This window comes from Diabrotica virgifera, chromosome 7 (genome assembly GCF_917563875.1).
Source record: "Diabrotica virgifera virgifera chromosome 7, PGI_DIABVI_V3a".
Lineage (NCBI taxonomy): Eukaryota > Metazoa > Arthropoda > Insecta > Coleoptera > Chrysomelidae > Diabrotica > Diabrotica virgifera.
Window position 1 is genome coordinate 188,336,378 of NC_065449.1, and position 21,147 is coordinate 188,357,524.

A 21,147-nucleotide genomic window follows, 5' to 3' on the forward strand; every position below is an offset into this window, starting at 1 on the left:
ATAGAGACCAATGGAGAAAATTTGTTAAGAGCATTGGAAGAAATCACGATCCTCAGTAATGGAGAAACGACAAGTTAGAGATAAAGATTACAAACACTCTGCGAGAGATGGAATAAACAGTGAGGAAATGATAAGATGTAGGATAGAAAAATAAATGAATAGTACAAAAATAGGCGTGGAGTTCTTGCTTAAACTCTTAAGTCTTGCTCATTTCCATTTTATGTTATATGTTGTAGGGGGGGGGGGTCGTATTATTATTATTATTATTATTATTATTTTTATAAATTTATGTACAGCACTGAAACAAGAAAAACTATGCTCTCGTGGATTTCTAAATCGAGTATAATAGTGGATTAAAATATGAAACATAACATAAAAGATGCAAGAGAACTGATAATGTGGTTTATAAAAACCAATGCTAGAGAAAAATTTAAACAAATAAATTCTGAAATATAAGAAATATTGGTAAGAAAGAAAATAAACTGTCAGTACATCTCTAGCCATATGTCTACTCGCTTGATATATAAAGAGAAGAAAGTCTTCATTATCATTTTGTATATTTATGGCAAAATTGAAAAAACATTCAGCTTGTAACGATAAGGTGTGGTGTACGTCATGTTTGATTAATTCGAGTATTTTTCCATTTATAGTCACAACATAACATCAATGTTGAATATCTGAAGGTGTAAGTACATAAAATATTATAAAAATATGGTAGAAAACTGGTAATCGCGCATAAACGATAATGATTAGCAGTGACATGTTTCACGACAAATTTCACTAATGTAGAGGTTATCTCTTCTACAAAACACAAAACGGGGAACCAAACAAACTCAGATTTAAATAAAGGATACAAATTCCAAATATTAAAATTATAACCGAAAAAGAATCACATACAAGAACGTAATGTACCTACTAAAAGTGTATTTTCACAATAGGTATAGTTGTTCCATTTTATCTTTGCACAAACAGCGTGATTCATTTGCAAATAAGTTAAATCAAAATATTAATTAAGTGAAACGTATGTCGATGTGTAATATCATTGACATGTACTGTCAATGTAATAATTAGGAAATGGCAGTTATCGGTGGACGTATTTTATAAAGTTATATTGTACATTTATATTTTACTATGTTATAATATATTTAACACAATATAACTTTATAAAATAAACAAAATATAAGTTATAAATTCCAATAAACACACCAAATACGCTAATGTCACTGAAAATGATAGGATGTCAAAATTCATAGTAAACAAAGTATTAAAGACGTAGTATTGTTTATCCTTGTTTAACTTATTGGGGTTTCTATGGACAAGTGATTTAGTTTTGCGATACTAGTTTCTATGCGTAAAAAAGAGACCTGTATAAAAAGTAATTCGTGAATAGTTTCATGCATGTGCAAAGATACAATGGAACAACTTACAATGGTTACATACAATGGAATGAAGATATGATCCACGAACAAAACAATGAAACCGAAACCAGACTTTTTAGCAGATAAAGAGGCACAGAGCAGAAAAACTGGAATATATCGTCATTTTGCAAAAACAACGACACAAAAAAACGTCAAATAAACTCAACTTTAAAGTAAAGGTGTGGCTTATTCCGGACAAAAAATCCAAATTGCATTAAGATGACACAAGAAAATAGTTTCGGAACAATATTTTGAAAATATAGTTCTCTAACGAAAATGGAAAGTGTTAAATTTGTTGAGTAACACTTTTTGCCGATAACGATAAAAAAGGTCGATAGAAATAAAAGGACTGAAACAATATTATTGTACAATTTTATATAACAGTAACTTACAAAATATCTACATGGTTTAAATGCAATATACCTTATTGGAAATATTTATCAAAAAAGTCCATTCAATAATACTACCAAATTGAGTTTCACAATAAAAAAGACATTTGACAATAATTTACTAGTCTTGAACTAAAACTTTTCATCATTTTTATAAAAATGATCGAAGTGTGGAAAATGCTTGTTTTATGCCACCTTTTATAAAGAACAATGCTAAATAAACATCAAATGTTAAATTCACAGAAATACGGAAAGGTCATAGTAACTTTCAAAGTATTGTGATCTCATCATCAAGTAAAACGGGAAAGACTGAGTTGTAATATACGAATTGACAAGCACATTCATAAACATAGAATTTGTTGACATTTGTGATTGTCAAATACACACATGTAAAGTGACAGAACCATAACCTATGCTACGGATTGGAAGTTGGCATTGTAAATAGTAAACAACGGCAAAAAAGTCTCGGAGTGCGAGATCCGCCATTATCTAACCTCAAAAACCGAAGCGCTATCAAATAACCGGGAGTGAAAATCGAGGCAGGCAGGCAGGCAGATATGAGATAACCCAACAACCAACAAATTAAATGCGTCGCCTGTCGGTAGAGCAGAGCGCACGTTAGTTAAATCCCCCACAACGTCTGTGTCTGGCCGTGTAAAATCGATGAGAATCTTGAGAGTAGGTCAACAAGCCTATGGGCGTCGGGAGCACGTGTTTATAGCATTTATTAGGATCCATTTTATGCGACACATCCCGGTTATCCTACCTGGTAGCCGAAGTTGTAGCAATATCGCTGGACCAGGAGAGCTTGAAGGAGCCCTTCCATAGCGCTCGAACTTGCTAGCACCGCACATGTCTACATATCCACCACACCAGCACTGCACTGCACCGAGACAGACCTTGCAATGCCATTCATCGAGGCCATTGGCTGGCAACACTGCCTTCAGCTATCAGCTGGCGCCGCGCTCGTTTGCCGTCGCGGTACCGCGCATGACATCGCTCTTTCGGCTTCGGCCAGACTTTGGATTATTTTTCGACAATGTTCGCAACACGGTTGCCATTAACACGACTTTTCTTGATACTCCCGAAATTAATTAAAATTCACGAGTTTTCCATGTTTTATTGTTTTTCTGAAAACATCAGCTTCCTAAGATAAATTTTAAAACAACCATATTTTTATGTAAATAATTTAGATACCTACTCGTAGAACAAGGTTTATTAAATTTAACTATACATTATATCCGAAGAGACAGTAATATCGAGAGATGGGAGATAATGGAGTAAGTAAAGCATACAAAAATATCATGCCCGAATATTAGTGAATACGACTGATTTGGTACTTAAATAGATTTTAAAAAAGCTGTGAATAGAAATAAATTCAAAGTAATCGCCCACCTTCGATAGAAGATCGCTATCGGTAGATCTTGCAAGGGCGGATCCAAGACCGATTCTCGGGGGGGCATGAACTTTTTTTTTGGATAGGATACTGGGGGGCCTGAGGAAATTTTTTTTTAAATTAGGGTTAAAATGGCACTCCTAGTTTTAAAGCACTTTTCACACACTTTTACCATAAAGACATTCAAGACTTATCGTTATCCAGATTTAGCCATACGGCTCACACTCCCTCTGAGGGGAAAATTTACTCATCCCAGATAACTACGGTATCAAAAGGATTGAGCTCTGGTGGGACTCTTTCCATGTTATCTAGCCCTAGGTGACTTGGTATGCAGGTGTATCTCCCAAAAATTTTCGTACACTTCTGGCCGTCGCGAGTAGTACAGCTTTCTGCATGGTCTTATAAAGATGTTCATTCAGACCCAGCTCTTTGATGCTTTCGAGGAGGGTCTTCGGAAAGACTTCAGTAGTAGACATAATAATCGGTATTGTCTGGGTACTTTGCATTCTCCATTGTCTCCGTATTTGAATTTCCAGATCTCTGTACTTAACGATCTTTTCAGTAAATTTACTACGTAGATTATTGTTGTTAGGTATCGCCACATCAATTAGTGTTGTTTGTCTTGTTAATTTATTAACTAGTACGAGATCTGGCCTATTATGTGCCACTGTTTGGTCTGTGAGCACAGTGCGGTCCCAGTATAGCTTGTAGTTGCCATCCTCAAGCATACTCTCAGGAACGTATTGATAATATGGGAGATGGTCCGTTTGGAGAAGTCCCAGTTTGATAACGATGAACGATTTTTCCAACTGAGTCATGCCGTTCCTTATATTCAGTTGCAGCAAATGCCTGGAAGCCCCCGGTAATATGTTGGATGGTTTCTTGGGCTTGACATCCATATCGAATATCGGCATCTGTCGTTTTGAACATGAGGGTCTTTGACGATATATTTCAGGTAATTTCTGGATGGTATAACCTGATCCTGAATGGCCAGTAATGATCCCTCCGTTTCAGGGAACATCTTACCTGATGTCAACCAATAGTTCGACAGTGTATTGTCGACATAGAGACTTATCGTTATTAATGTACTTATTATTTGTCTGGCAAATATTTAAATTTTTTTAAATTCTCGGAGGTATATTTTTCTTTTATTTTCCATTATTTTATTTTACTGCTAAGCTAGGATAAGAATTAGCTCAACATTTTTTAATGCCAATGGGAGTCAAATAAGATTTCGTTTGAAAGCTTTTGCAGTTACATTAGTCTATAAATTTTTAGACGAAAATACATTTTGAAACAAAAATGCATTTTAAAACAAATATTTTTAGCTAGTTACTTATTTCCTAGTTGACCAAATGGTGTTTATGACGTCAGGCGTCCATACAATGGCTTGTATCCCGAGTACCAAAAAAGAGATTATTAATAGCAAGCTGAAAATTTGTTAATAGCTTAACGGTATCTAATCGGACAAACTTTGATGTACAGAACACTATAACAGGGGAAGTTTTGATTGTGGAACAGGTTTCGAACGTCTGACTACGAAAACGTCCCATGTATTTTGTCGGACAGAAATTCCAATTGATTTGTTACCTTTAAACTCTTCACCCTAAAACTTCCAATTGATTAACTCTCATGCAATAATCAGACTGCTATTTACCACCAACATAATTCCTGTCATCTGACATGTTCTACGTGTCGGACTTATTAAAATGCCTAACACATTTGTCGCACAAACATTTTTTTATATACATATTATTATATAAAGTTTGCTATTGAATAAACTTAAAAACAACCTGCTAGTTTTCACAATCATAAACTTGTCAGGAAGACACGTTCCACAATTAAAATCACGTTCAACAATTAAAACTTCCCCTGTACGTTTTCCCATACATCAAAGTTTGTCCGATTAGACAACGTTAAGCTATTAACAAATTTTCAGCTTGCTATTAATAAACTTTTTTTGGTACGCGGGATCCGGGCCTATAATAAAGATTTGTTAGAAACGCTCTTCCACTTTCTGAAGCACTTGCGGAGTGATTCGTAGGCACTAGTTGACATTGATCTTATAAAGATACGGGTGGTGTTCTATAGATTTTACATTTTTAAGTGTTTCCACCTAAAAATCCAGGGAAGACAAATCTGGTGACAGGGGAGGCCATTCGATGCTGCCTCTCCTCCCAATCGAATGTCGTGGAAAATTTTAGTCTAAATGTTAACGAACAAGTAAAGCATAATGCGGAGGAGCACCGTCCTGTTGAAAAGACAAATGATCTTCATATCGTTGATCATTTTTAATGATTCCGAGCCCGATTAATCACGTCTTCCAGTACGTAATTGTAAATACATTTCGCCAGTCAAATTGGCAGGTAAAAAAACTACAGGCCCTTCAGTTTCTCGTTTGTTATTGCCTACATTGGGGTGTATTCTGTAACACTTCCGTTAAATTTTAGAGGCCTCTAAAATTTTAGCGCCCGCTAAAAATATTTTGGTATTCTGTAAATCATACATCCGTTAAAATCATAACCTAAACCGTTAAAACTCCCTCTAAATAAAAATATTTTAGAGGATGTCAAAACGTACCCGCTAAATTTTTAGGAGTCCGTTAAATGCAGTTTGATTATTTTTGTTGGGTTATGTTTGTATGAATAGTAGTTTGTTATTCTTGTATTATACTGGAGATAAATATTTAAAAATGGCAAATGGCTTTTTATAATGTATTTGGTGAAGAAGTACTTAATAAATAATAATGAAAGGTAAGTCTCATTTTACTTTACAATCGACAAACTACACCTATAAGTAACAAAATTCAAATTTTTGTTTATTTTTGTAGAGCTGATTTCAGATTACAACAAAAACAAAAAGATACCAAATATTTATAAAGGTGAAGTTTCAGAAGGTTTATAACCAGATGCAGATTAATAAGATGACCTTAATGTTATTGAAAATAGACCACTTGACCAAAATTGGTGTGGAAAGGGAGAAGAAATAAGATATGCAATTTTTCAGCAATATTTTAATGATTAACTTTATAAATAAAAATGTTTAATTGGAAAATATGAGTTTTACTAAAAAATAATTAAATACAATAAATATTATTTTCTAGGAAACTGTCAATTTCTTCTTCTTCTTAAGGTTTTTGGCCTCTGACAGTCAGTTTTCGGTCAATTTCTGGTTAAAAGTAGTTCAAAAACGATCAACGTGCGACGTTGCCGTATTTGTTCCAAAACCTTTTAGAGGAATCTTTTAAAAAATATTATTTTAGCGGTCCTCTATAACATGTGTTTACAGAACGTCAATCTAACCTAAAAGTTTTAGAGGACCGTTAAAAGTTAAATTTTAGAGGCCTCTTAAATTTAACGGAAATGTTACAGAATACACCCCATTCTCAGCTTCCTGAAATTTTCTTTTTATGTAATTCCAAAACATACGTCCTACTGTCGTGTTTATCTTGACGTTGTTCATTAAATTGCTGAGATGGCACATTTATTTTTCATAAAATATAACCACAACCAGTTGTTACAAATACAAATATGATATATCTACCCTTTTCAGAATGGAATAACCATGGTAATAAATTTTCAAAGACTACAAATTAGTGCTTACAGCTGATACTCACAAGAGAATCCGATTTGCCTACATATTCTTTATGTTTATATCATATCATTTACGTGTAACAAATGTGACAAAAGAAAACAAAAGCTATGTGAAGAAAGAAATTAATTTATAATCCAATCTCAACGATCGACGTACCTTCAACTAATTAAGCCGAATAATACAATTAATTTTAAGTCTAAAGTGTTTTAAAAAAATAGAACAGAGTATTGCACCGAATATTAAAATTTAAAGATAATGTAGAGGAAATTGTAAAAGCTTTCAAAATATATTTTATTTGACCCCCATTGCCTTTAAAAAATGTTGGCTTGATCCTTACCCTGGCTTAGGGGTCAAAGTAAATTAATCAAAAATACCGAAAAAATGTGTCCCCCTCTAATCAAAGACTGACTTGTCGCCTATCACTAGGTTTTTCAAAAATGTCGTAGTTTCTGATATTTGTTTCGTTTTCGTCTGGCCACAGTGGCCACCCTGTATAGTCATCATTTATCTGTGCAAGGAACAAAAGAAAACATTTAAATACGTTAAATTCCTTCATAATATAAATAATTATTGTTGTTGACGTAATCAAAGAGTTTTAAACAAAATTAACATGTATTTAATGCGGGAAAGTTGTGTCAGAATTTTAGCGAATGTTTAACCCGAACTGATTAGGCATGGATCCGCGTACCAAAAAAAAGTTGATTAATAGCAAGCTGAAACTTTGTTAATAGCCTAACGGTGTCTAGTCGGACAAACTTTGATGTACGGGAACACTGGAACAGGGGAAGTTTTAATTGTGGAACAGGTTACAGGTTTCGAACGTCAGATTACGAAAACGTCCCATGTATTTTGTCGGACAACTTCCAATTGATTTGTTACCCTTTCATTAAACTCTCATGCAAAAATCAGACTGCTATTTACCACCAGCATAATTCCTGTCATTTTACATGTTCTACGTGTCGGACTTAATAAAATGCCGAACATATTTGTCGGACAAACATTTTTTCATATATTATATAAAATTTGCTATTGAATAAACTTAAAAACAACTTGCTACTAGGTTTTTTGTCCAACAAAACTTGTTTTTTTTTGGTACGCGGGATCCAGGCCTAGATGTCAAACAGTGTCGTCTCCTTTGAAGGCCAAACCTATAGTAAAACATTCAAAAAGTAGATAAACAGGTTTTTTAATTTAAAATTAACCATATATTTGGCAGGATATTACATTATCATTATTAGGAATATAATTGTACGTTCTGTTATGGTTGGTGTTATTATCAAGCATAATAAGTATTATACAATGAAAATCATTTTATCATCAACGCTTTTAATGAAATTGACACATTAACAAAAAATTGTGAGTTCAAAAAGACTTTGAACAGTTATTATAAAATGGATTTAAAACGTAGGTATAACTTATTAAAGATGAGTGTAATTCTTAAATATACAGATTCATAGTTGCGAATCGTAGTCCACATTGGTTTGATAAGTGTTTTAATATACCAAATGTTTGTTTCTAATAAAACTAAATGTTTTCCGTTGTTGAGAGTATGTGCCGAAAATTGATCTAAAACTCAATAGTGCAACGCGTATGTCTCGTAAGCTGAGCTTAAGGCAAGTCTTAAGCCTAAGATCTATTGGTGCAACCAGGCATAAAACATATTTTATTGTAATGAGAAATACATTTTAATACAATCGATTTCAAAAAATCTATTAAAGAGAAAATTTATCAAAAAAATTAACCTGTAAATGTTTGTAAATTGCGTGTTGGGTGGTAACCCAAACTATGGAACTATTGATAATAGAAATAAAGGTAGAAGATAACCTCATAAGGGTTCAAGGAATGAGGAGGAGGAGGTAACCGAATTAACACTTGACTTACTTATTAGCCATATTTTGAGTCAATTCTGAAAGGTGTACCCACGGATTGATATCAAATTCTGATCTTTCAGTGGTCATGTATAGAATAGAAATATGCTTTATTGTCACTGAAAATACAAATTTTATGGACAAAGCTTAATTAAAGTCAGAAAAAAATAAATAAATAATATCTAACAATAACAATAACAAATACAATTTTCTGAAATTTGATAAATCGTCAATACAAAAAAAATATACATAAATACAAAATATAAGTTAATAAAGTAAAGAAAAAAAACAAAATCGATATATTGCAACAATTTATAGAAATTGCAAAGTGAATATACAACAAAGTAAACTATTTATAGACATAGGAACTAATAAGTTTAAGCTGCTGCATGTGACACCCAAGTATAGATAAGTTTGGTTACTTGTACATTACTGTAATTTCTTAGTTAGTCATTAAGAAACTCTTCTACTGAATAATATGGTCTTTTAGATAGATGAGCTTTTGTCATTTTACGGAACTTGGGGAAAGATGTTGCAGATTTGAGTTGTAAAGGAAGATGGTTGTATAGTTTTTTTGCGGAATATAATATAGATTTCTTTACTAACTCAGAGGACAGGATCGGTAAATAGACATCAAAATTTGAATTTCTGGTGGAGTAGTCATGACGAGGCCTTGCTGGAAAGACATGCATGTGTTTACGAATTAAGCAAACAGTTTCTAAAATATATAAAGATGTAAGGGTTAAAATGCCGTGATCTTTGAAGTAACTTCTGCAATGTGTTGTTCTTCTGAGGCCAAACAGATACCTTATTGCTCTTTTTTGTAATTTAAAAATAACATCTAATTGGGCAGCTGTACTAGAACCCCAAAAAGGAAGACCATATCGAAGATGAGACTCGAACAAAGAAAAATATGTTAGTTTAGAAGATGCTAAATTGAGTTCTTTCGAAACAGATCTTATAGCATAGCAGGCTGAGGCGAGTTTCTTACTTAACACATCGATATGAAGGGACCATTTGAGGTTGCTGTCTAAAAAAATACCAAGAAATTTTACAGAATCAACGGTAGAGATCTGGCTGTTATTAACAAGCAGGGGTTGAAGAGCACTTTTATAGGATAATGCTACTGTCTTATCCACGTTAAAAGAGAGTAAATTAGAGTCAGACCAGGTTTTTATCGTAAGCAAATCAGAAGTTATAGTTGCATGAAGAGATGCAATAGTTGAGTTGCTCCAAGTGATACTGGTATCATCAGCAAAAAGAAAAATTTTTCCATCGATTTTTAAGTTAGTGATGTCATTTATAAAGATAAGGAACAGTAGAGGACCCAATACTGAACCTTGTGGTACTCCACATACAATGTTTTTGAGACTAGAGTCAGTATCATTTGCTCTAACTAGTTGTTTCCTATTATTCAAGTAAGATTGGAACCAATTCAAAGAAATACCTCGAATCCCATAGAAATTTAGTTTTTTAATCAAAATGTCGTGATTTACACAATCAAAAGCTTTGGCATAGTCACAGAAAACAGTGGCAGTATAAAGATTATTGTTTAGTGCTTGGTAAACCTCATGAAACACAGAAAACAAGGCATCAGTAGTACATTTATTAGTTAAAAAGCCGAACTGATTTTGGGATAAGATGTTGTTATCAATGAGAAAGGACATAAGACGGGTTTTTATGAGTCTCTCAATAATTTTTGAAAGTACCGGTAGTAAGGCAATAGGTCTATAGTTGCAAGCATTAGATTTTTCACCACCCTTATGAAGGGGAATAATAATGGCTATCTTTAGGCACTCTGGGAATTTGCCTCTTTCAAAGGAATCATTAATTAGTGAGACGAGGTTTTCCAACACATTTTCTGTGAGATTTGAGAAGATTTTTATGGATAGTCCATCAGTACTACAGGATGATTTGCTTTTGATACTATTGATAGTTTGGATCAGTTCAGATATATCGATTGGTCTTAAAAAGAATGAATTCGAGAACACTCCTGAATTGGGGAGATAGGAAATGGGATCTTTTTGTGGCAAAATAGTAGAAGTTATATTTTTACTCACATTAACGAAATATTCGTTTAGATTTTCCGGGTCTGGAAGGACAAATGTTTGAACTGCGTGAGTTCTATTTCGAAGATCGTTTATTATGGACCAAGTTTCTTTTGCAACACTTTTAGAGCTTTCCATACGATTTTGATAGTAGGCTTTTTTAGCTGATTTGATGAGTTTTTGATAGGTTACCCTGTACTTGGTGATATATTGAGTGACAGAGACGTTGGTAGCAAATTTCTTGATATACAATAGTGAGCGCATATTTTTGGCTGATATGCGGATACCTTTGGTAGCCCAGGGTTTGCGATGTTTTGACTTAATTGAAATTAAAGGAAATGCCTTATTGAAGATAGAGACAAGCTTTTCTATAAAATCGTTGAAATTATAGTCCACGTCCGCAGAAGGAAAATGCCACTCAGAAGTTAAGCATAAATTTTGAAATTTATGAAAATTCCGAGCGGAAAAAATCCTACCTAAACGTCGGGTTTTCGAGGAGGGTTTGGTGAAGATGTTAACTTCGTAAATACTGCTTCATGATCTGATAATCCCGCATTAATAATTGTAGAGCAGACATCAAGGGGTGAGAAATCTGAGACAATATAGTCAATTATGGTAGATGAAGTTTTTGTAATCCTTGTAGGAGAATTAACGTGCATAGAGAGACCATATGATTCAAATATGTTGACCAAGGACATTTGGGTAGCACAAGCAGCATCATAATTAATGTTGAAGTCCCCACATAGAATTTTTCTGCTTCTATGAGGCAAGTCATCTAACAAATTTAGCAGGTTCTGAAAAAATAGTTCCACAGGGGAGTCAGGTGATCTATAGATGCAAATAATGTAAAGATTAAGATTTTTATTATAAACTAGGGAACACTCAAAGAAGGCTTCATTTAACAGAAAGTCATATTTTGTAATCAGAGAAAAATCATTATTTCTAGAAAGAATTAGGGTGCCTCCATGAGCTGAACTTGGACGATCATACCTAGCAATTGTGGTATATTTTTCTACAAAAAAAGGCTCGTTGACTTCAAGCCAGTGCTCTGTAACCGCAACTATCGGGGGAAATCCTAATTCTTCCAGAAACAAAAATAATTCGTCAGTTTTATTTCTTATAGAACGAATATTAATCAGAACCATACTAAAGTTGTCATCACTAAAATTATTCGAGGTTTCTAGTTCCTCAGAACACGTCGTGTTATTTAAAAATTTCGTCTTGGAGAGCTAGTAGAATAATAATTTCGGTGACATTCCCTTGATTTTTGTAGATGTATGATTCTTTCTGAACTTAGAAAGGACCTATAAGCAACAAGATCAGCTTCCACCTCAGCTGGACCAATTCCATAGGCATCATTAAATTCTAGAAGAATTTTTCTTAGTTCCTCAGTCTTGGTAGGTAGTCCTTCGGAAGCCAAAAATAGTTTCACACTGGTGTTGGTATATCCATCACAAAATACTGAGGCAGGCTGGTCGTGTAGGAAAGCAAGATGTAGCTTAATTGCTTTTAATATATCCGGTTCCCTTAATCCTGCTAGAAGATATCGACTGTTTGAATTATTGGTTAATCTAACTCTTGGTGGTGTTAAAGGATCCAAATTTATGGATGGTTCCAAAGTATCTTTCTTAATAAAATTAATTTGGGAACGGAACGGATCTTTAGATTTGCAAATTTCGATGGCCTGCTTGTCAGTAAGTATATTTGTGTTTTGAACTTCATTTTTGTTTTTACTTGGAATGGTAATAGGATTTTCCAAGCTAACTGGGCTTCTGATGTGCTTCGGTTTCATATTTGCCTCAGATGAAGTTGTTGGTTCGGAGCATGAGGATTCTGTAGACCATTTAATGTTTACACCAGGTGGCCAAATTTCCTTATTAAATAATAAGTCAATAGATGTTTTAGACTTAATACCTATTTTGAATGAGGACCCTGTTGTTGTGTTGGCATCTTTAAGAAGGGCATAACATCTTATATATTCCTTAATACCTAGCTTCTCTTTAATGTAGTGAACTACTTGAATAGGAATGTAGTTAATTTTATAGATGCTGTGTCTCTGAGTTTAACTCATTGATGTTAGTATATTCTTATAGCTGACTTCTTTCAAAATTGGTAACAAGAGTGTTGCGTTCCATTGATGTATTTGCTACATATTTTTCTTCATTTAGTAAGGTGGGGGTTGCCCCTTTGATTGTACCCTTTTGCTCCCCTTTCATGCCTATTGATGCATCTTTCCATTGAACTCTAAGCTCACATCTGGGATCTTTCAAAGACTGTATTTTTTATTCGTAGTGATTTTTGTGCAGTTTGATCACTTTTGTTTTTTATCATTTAGAAAACATGCATTGCATATTGTTTATTTAGCAATAAATCACATTTTACCTTAAAACAATATTGGTTAGATACAAAAGATAATCATTAGGACTAAAAGAAATAATCAATAGGAATAATCGAAAAGTTAAAATATAAAATCGCAACAAAAATGACTAAAATGAACCTCAACAAAAAGAAACGCATGCCAAACAAAGATGACAAACCAGTAATAACAGTGCAAGGATCCGTCGTGGAACATGTAGATCAATACATCTATCTGGGTTAAAAGTTAAAATGTAAAATTAAAAAAGAAAACTAGTCAGCTGAAATCAAAAGTTGTCTTATGTACTGAAAAATAAAAAAATATTTCGAACTAAAGTAGGTATTTAATTCTTGTATCTTCCCAATTTTAACATGGAGCTCACACATGAATACGCACTAAGGCAAATTTGAAAAAGTTGAGGAAGACTTAAAGAGCCATGGAATGAATTTCACTTCACAAACATCTAAATAATTTATCAGTTAAAGAGAGAACAAAAGTAAAAGACGTTATCGAACAAGCAGTTTAATTGAAATTGAAGTGGGCTGTTCGCAAAGAACACCTAGCCTAGATGATGGTAGATCGAACACAGAAATAGGGAGTTACAGATCTTATGGAGTGAAGATATCATGAGGAAGATCCCAAATGCGGTGGACCGATTATATTAAGAGTGTTGTAGAACGAACATGAAAACGTCTGGCGCGGGACAGAGAAGCACAGAAGGAAATGGGAGAGGCCCATATTCCATCGAATAGAATAATGGGTTAAAAACAATTCACACGTACACTATGGTTTCTAGCTTGTTAACACGAACAGTTCCTGATGTTATCGATGTTGTAATAAAATAAGCTTAGGAATTTTTTATCAGTTTTACGTTTTACTACAGTTGGAAAAATGACAAGAATACCCATGAACGAACATATAAAACACGCTGTATTTTCCTGTCACTGTGTCACAAAGAAAATTGCCCAGCGCAAGTATATGTAATAATAATTATTACATGTACTTGCGCTGGCCATTTTTTTGTGTGACACGGTGACAGGAAAATACAGCGTGTTTTATATGTTCGTTCATGGGTATTCTTTCATTTTTCCTACTGTATGTATTATAGGCAATGGGTCGGACATGCTGCTCGAGATAATCCCGAAAAATGGACACAGAGATTAACAAACTGGAGACCAAGAGAGAACAGGCGAGGAGTAGGCAGACCGCAGACGAGGTGGGCAGATGATATCAAACAAGTCGCGGATAAGCAGTGGATGAGAATTGCCAAGAGCAGAAATCGATGGAAGCAAATGGAAGAGGCCTATGTCCAGAAGTGGACGAACACAGGTTGAAGAAGAAGATTATAAAAGGAATTAAAAACTTATTTTGGCAAAATTTTCCTCTCCTCTTTTTATCAATAAAAAATCTACGTCCAAATTCTAACCAGGTACTCTCCGTTATCGTGATACATGCAGATGTTTCGGACGGTCTCATGTGTTCACGGAAAACTTTTTCAGTTAAATTAGAAAGTGACCCTAGAGATGATTCCTCTAAATCTCATTGATCAATGTTGTTTCGTCTTCGCGGCTGGAAGAACACGACAAACAATTTTAGAAACGTAGTTGTGTACTATTAACATCAATAACATTGGGTCGGCAGTTCTATATTTTCTAAATATAATTAACAATTGCACTCACGTAGCTGATAAAAATACACCCAATTATTATTAGTTATAGCTAAGTTTAATATAGCAATGTATGGCTAGTTTAATACAGTTGCATGTGATGTTTGTCAATTAGATAGGTCAAATTCAAATTAAAACAAAGTTTTACACAAATATCTATGTATATGATATTATTTTACCAGACTTTTTAGAAGATATACTTCATTCTATTTGTTTAGCAACTGATTACCACACACTTTTGGATTCATCTCCTATGGAAATTCTCTCCTTTGTAGTATTTGCTCTCACCAGTTTACGTACGTTTTTTTAACACATTTTCAAAGTTCAAGTATTAATCTGCAGGCATAAGGTTTCGAGTCAAAACCTTCTAAATCCGTTTTAAAATACCAACGGAATGTTGACGTTAGAATCAAACCCTACTATGTATTATTATGTCCATTACTTTTATGAACAATAAAATATTTCTATTTTTTGTATTTTTTGTAGTTCAATAACCACTTTTAGTGCATTAATTGCCCCTATACGCAGCTGAAAATGAGGAATTTTGAAAATATTATGTGGGCTTAGAATCAAAATCTGCTAAATCCAAACTAAAAGTACAAATTTCTGAAGACGTAAGGGGCATGCAGAAAAATGACTTTATATCAAATTAGTGTGTCAGTTTATGACATTTATTGATGCCCCTTTGATTGAGAAATTCCAGATACTTTTTGGAAAATTTACATTTTTAATGTTTTTTTAGTCTCCTGAAAAATTTCAACACATGGATCTAGCAGGTTTTGATTCTATATGCCTCTATAGTAGAAACGTTTTTTGATTGTAACTTGATTTGTTATAAATGAAAAAGATGTTTTAAAATGAATAATAATATACAATATACAAATATGATGCATTTTGGAGACACTGCTGTGAAAACCTAATACATGATGCTGGTGGAACCAGGAATCGCAAACTAGATTCTACTCAGATAGAAAAGTTTCAATTACTAGGGAAATGGAAAAGGCTCTAGCTCTAGGGTCACTAAAAATATTAAATTATTGACCATGATCTACCTACTGGAAGCTTCTCTAAACAGAGAAGGAAACAGATCAACAGAGGAAAGACGAAGTTACAAAGTAAATTAATAATACTTCATTGCCTCGGATGGGTATTCTTACTAGAAGTTTTGAATCAATGGTAAGTCTTACTATTAACATTTCAATAGAACGTATATAAACCATTATAAAACTGAAAATGTTATACCGCTATTATTTAGTTAAATTCGGTATCGCATAATATTTAGAGCGTGTAGAAACCTTTTGAATGAATATCGATTCTCTTTTGTGGGCAAGAGTCAGCAAATATAAAATGGCAAGAACACGTATTTAACGAGTATGTACTCTTACCAACATTCTCTAAAAGATGATAAACATAACAATATCTAAAAATGCAGGGCAAGGCCCTGACAATCAAGAACAATGGGAGAAGAAAAATCATATTTTAAACGCCCATTCTGAATAACAAAGAGTCTAGTGCAACATATTTTATTATTTCATCAATTCCTTAGATAGTATGAGTATCTTGACCGTTGCAGATTATAATGATGTTGTTCTTGTTGACTTTGTTCTGGAAGGACATAAAAATATCATAGTGGATACAACTCCTTAGTAAATATACAAATAACGTACCAATCAATGTTTTTAAGTAGATTCATTAGGGAAAAAAATTAAATACCATCTTCTTCAGGTGATTTTGATGTTTCTGTAAATGCTGTTTGTCTTTCAGGATGTGCGCATGTTTCTAGAAGATCAGTTTTATTACATCTATTGGGAGATTCTCAGGTCCAGGCGGTTTTCCATTTATTTTTGGCATGAGCATTGGAATTTTCTATTTTTCATGCTATTTCAAGCATATAATAATAGATTAATTTTCGAGATTGATAAATTTTGATTTTCACTCGTGTTTTCTTTTCGTCTGTCCTCAGAAATAAATATTTAATATATTTCTTTGAAATTTCGATGTTAAAAATATTAGTGTTAGTAATGTTACTTATAGTAGTGTTCTTCTCGCCAGTAATTACTATTTTTCTGTTGCTTTTCCTTTTCCCGTCACCTCTCTTGATTTTCTTTACATTTTCTGTAAACCAGTCCTATTTGGCGTTTCGAACCTTTCTCATTTCTTTGGATTATTTATCTTTATTGTACTACCTTCTAATGCCAACGAATTTTGAGATATATGAGGCGCTTAGGCCGATGTCAGATTATGCGTTTTGACCGGATGCGTTTCCGCCGCATCCGGTGAAAACGCATAGTGTGACAGATCGGTCCGGTTGCGTTGGAAACGGATGCGTTTTGAGTCATCGGTACGCGCTTACAAACTGCACCAGACTAAACGCATAGTGTGACAGGTCGGTCCGGTTGCGTTGGAAACGGATGCGTTTTCACCGCATCCGGTCAAAACGCATAATGTGGCATCGGCCTTAGTGCAAGAGTGGCCTAACTGATTTTAACATTAGTTTACATAATCAAAGAAAATGATTAGAAGCTATCAATATCCGATTGTTTTAGTAATTAATCCTCTGTCACAGTATAGATGAGAGGTAGTCCCTCTGTATACCGTGCTTTTGTCAAGGAACATGTATGTTTTGATACATTTCAACGAATGTAAAAAGGCAAATATACAAATAATTTATTAACACGTTGACGGACAGTGCGTTAAATGTATAAGCAAGTAGTGTTGTGACACTATATGTATTTTGCAAGTAGGATAGGGAAAAATGCAACGTCTATAGACGTGTCACATTCCATCAATGGAAATTAGACGTCTATAGATGTTCTGTCCGTCAACGTGTTAGCAACAGCAAAAATACATTACTGGAATTTTTTACTCTTTATCTATATACATTTGTTTGTTTGTTTTGATTAGAGCTAAATGTTGATTTCTCTGGAGAATCCAGCAAAACAATACCTGTGTTGTTGACAACTTGGTTCAACAACATATCTTTTATTATATAGTATTTAGGAACACTGTATAGGTACCTTGTTTACTATGAATTTTGACGTTTATGATTTTCAGTGACAGTGACATTAGCGTATATTTGTTGTGTTCATTTGAATTTATAACTTTGTGCTTATTTTATAAAGTTATATTGTGTTAAATTATAACATAGTTAAGTTAAATAGAAATGTAGGTACAATATAACTTTATAAAATACGTCCACCGATAATAGCCATTTCCTAATTATTACATTGACAGTAAATACATATCAATGATATTACACATCGACGTACGTCACTTAATGTTTGGATGTAACTTGTTTGTACAAATATAAAATGGAACAACTATATAAGACCCTGTCTATACTCTTATCATCGCTACTGTTATTTTATAATTTACTACAGTTAATGGTTCTAAATAAAAATTGTGAGATACTTATATAGCAATGTTTATGGGGCTACAGGGTTACTAATAGTTTGCAGAATGTGACAGGTTGTTAAATAATTGATATAAACTACTTACTTTATATATTAATGTCATTATAGTAGAGGTATATCATCCTTCTACACTAAAAAAACTGGATCCACTATGATTATGGAGTTATTAGCACACTAGTCATTAGATACAGTAACAATCACAAATTTAATCACTATAAAAACTGAGTTATAATGCAACTAACTTTATTTTGTCATAAAACCGACAAAAACTCGTTAAACGACTATTATAACGCCGCTATCATACACACTATTAACTTTAAACTCGACATGAATCTGATGTGTAGCGGTGATATTAACATTGAAATATTCTCATGGTCCTGCGGCGAGCATGTGGCAACGCCGCCACTAATCGGTGAGTAGCAGATAGGAATGCCGTGTATTCGTCGACGCGGGCATTTCATTCTACGTCTAGCGGGCGGAGAGTGAATATCGTTTTGCAGCGGAGTGTACCGTCGGATAGTTTGCGTTCGCGATATTCTTGCGGAGTCCGTTGACCGAGAGAATGAGGCTACTACGTTCACTTTCTTCAACTGCTGAATACACTGTTCGATTGAGGATGAACCACGGCGTGGAACGTTCAACGACCAAACTCTAACTAATCTGTCCAATCGCAAAAGTGCTCTCGACCTCAAAAAACCGGAACCGGAGGCTATATGTGAATTGTTTTTGAATTGTGCGCCTTTATTTGTATCGAATCATCTCGCTTCGTAGACCCTCGTTGTTTTCGTTCATAAAAATGGCGTTCTCAACCTACCTTCAATCAAGTCCATTTAAAAATATAATTATGCAAAACGTCACTTTATAATGCTAACGTGTTAGGATCATTTTTGTGTGTTAGTTTCTGAACTCCTTTAGCTTTGAACAAGTGTTTTATATTTAATTTTCTACAAAATAAAAAATTAATATTTAATTCTTAATCATTTTATCGGGTTTTATATTTTATATGACTTTTTTTGAGAATTGTTCAGTCTTTATTTCTAAACAGCGGTTTTCAAATTTAAATCCGTGTGTTCAACTACATTATTTTCAAATGTTAATCGTATGGGTATGAAGATAATTTTGAACTCGTGAAGATAATTTGAATTGTGAATAATAGTGGTGAAATGACTAAAGACTATGTGGAACTCTTTCAGAATTTATTTTGTGTTTTGTGATTTTTGTGTTGAATGTTGTATTAAATAAAAGAGTATAACTAAAAACCCTGGTCCGTTTTTGTTTTGGCTTTGGCTCTTCTGTTAAATCTAAACGCAAGTATTTTTTTTAATATGGATTTTTAAACTTTTTGGACTATATTTGAAATTATAAGTACAGTACATATTATTATTTTAATAAAAATACCATGTATTATAGTAGAGATGAAAATAAACAATAGACAAAATAACGTACTAATATATTATAGTTTTGGTATTTTTTTTTTCTATTAGGTAATGATTAATTATTAACATCTGCGTCTTTTGTGTACATATATCTTTTTGCACACAATTTTGCGAATACTAAAAAGTAAAAACAAGTATACACATTTCCTTACTAAAAAATTGTAATTAGAAAAAAGAAAGTTCTCTAAATTATGTTTGCTACATTTTTTCTTTAATGTAGGCAGTGTGTATGTAATAAATATGTTCAATGGCGTAAATAGTATTATTTGCTTCTATTTGTTCTTTATCTTTTGTGAATATATTATTGGTCAATAAAAATGTGTTTTGAATAGAATAACCCAGTTATCAGACTCCTTCTTCTGTCATGTTCTTCACATTGATTTCTTTGGTTTTTTTTCTATTTTTGATCTTAGGAACATTCTTATTCATTTATAAAATATATTTTGTTTTGTGTTTTGAATATTTTTATTGCCATTTAGGTAGATTGTTTCAGTGTGTAATTAAATACTTCTAATATCAGAATTCAGAACGGATTACACCGATTTTCATGAAAATTTGAAACTAAGCTCATTTTGCCTCCCTTCTCAAAAGTGACTTGTTTCTGAAATAAGCTTTTTAATTTTAAATTGTAAAAACTACCCCTTTTGAAATAATTTTCGGGTATAATATCACAAGAGAGTGAGAATAAATTGAAAATAATGCGACAGTTTTTCGAAAATTTGTTGTCTTGCAATAGACACACACGAGAGCCGCAGGGCTCTAGTGGCTATTGCTCAATGACAACAAATTTGAGTAAAAATGAAGCATTATTTTCTTATTTATTCTTACTGTCGTGTGATATTCGTAAGATTATTATTTAATACGTATATTATAGATATTTTCTTAAATGTGACAGTTGTCAAAACTAGGAAACTGGTTGCCATTAAACAGAAAAAATCTACTTAAAAAAATTCTATCGGTAATTTTCTATAGTAGATAATTTTCAGTATAATTTTAATCTGATTGGACAGAATTAAACACGTGATCAAATCTATACGATTGGAAGTTAAAATCATTAAAAAATAATCAGTAATATTTATAGTAATTACATTTAAATATGTATGTGAAATAACTGTTTGATAATACTATGGAATTAATTTATGAAATATTGATTTTTTTAGTGCCTAAAAAAATATCTATAACGACGAAGTTTTCAAAAAAAGACAGATTTCTTTTCAACATTGTATAAAATTACATTTTTGTAATTAAATTACCAACATTTGTAATATTTCATCAACAAGTTATAAAACAACTGACAGATTTTTAATTTTCAAAATTTTAACTCAAATATTTAATCTATATAAGTACGGTAGAACCCCGAAAATCCGAACTGGGGATTCCGAAAAGTTCGGATTATCCGAAAGTTAGCCTAACTAGTAATAATTCAAAGCTTTCACTGTCGTTGATTTTGAGTCGCAAAACGTTCTCGTAAGACTGTTAACAATATTTTTGGACTCAAGTTGACTACGAGAGAATCGAAGTAAGTTTATGGTTAATCTTTATAAGTAAGTCTAGCTAATTGGT

At 33.0% G+C, this 21,147-nt stretch overlaps 1 protein-coding gene across 17 annotated transcripts in view; it reads right to left on the minus strand.

Moving 5' to 3' along the window:
* The window catches only part of LOC114326009 (serine/threonine-protein kinase tousled-like 2), an 804,614-nt gene that overhangs the window by 216,507 nt on the left and 566,960 nt on the right, over positions 1–21,147 (minus strand). For 2 of the 17 annotated variants that reach the window (XM_028274185.2, XM_028274184.2), the window contains exon 1: positions 2,574–2,728. The exons of 12 other annotated variants lie outside the window; for them this stretch is intronic. In XM_028274185.2, the coding sequence (XP_028129986.1) occupies positions 2,574–2,633 (60 nt within the window). In that variant the 5' untranslated portion in view covers positions 2,634–2,728. Of the gene's footprint in view, positions 1–2,573; positions 2,729–18,233; positions 19,187–21,147 lie in introns of those variants that run through there. 3 more of the 17 variants (XM_028274182.2, XM_028274188.2, XM_028274179.2) reach the window with 3 other exon arrangements.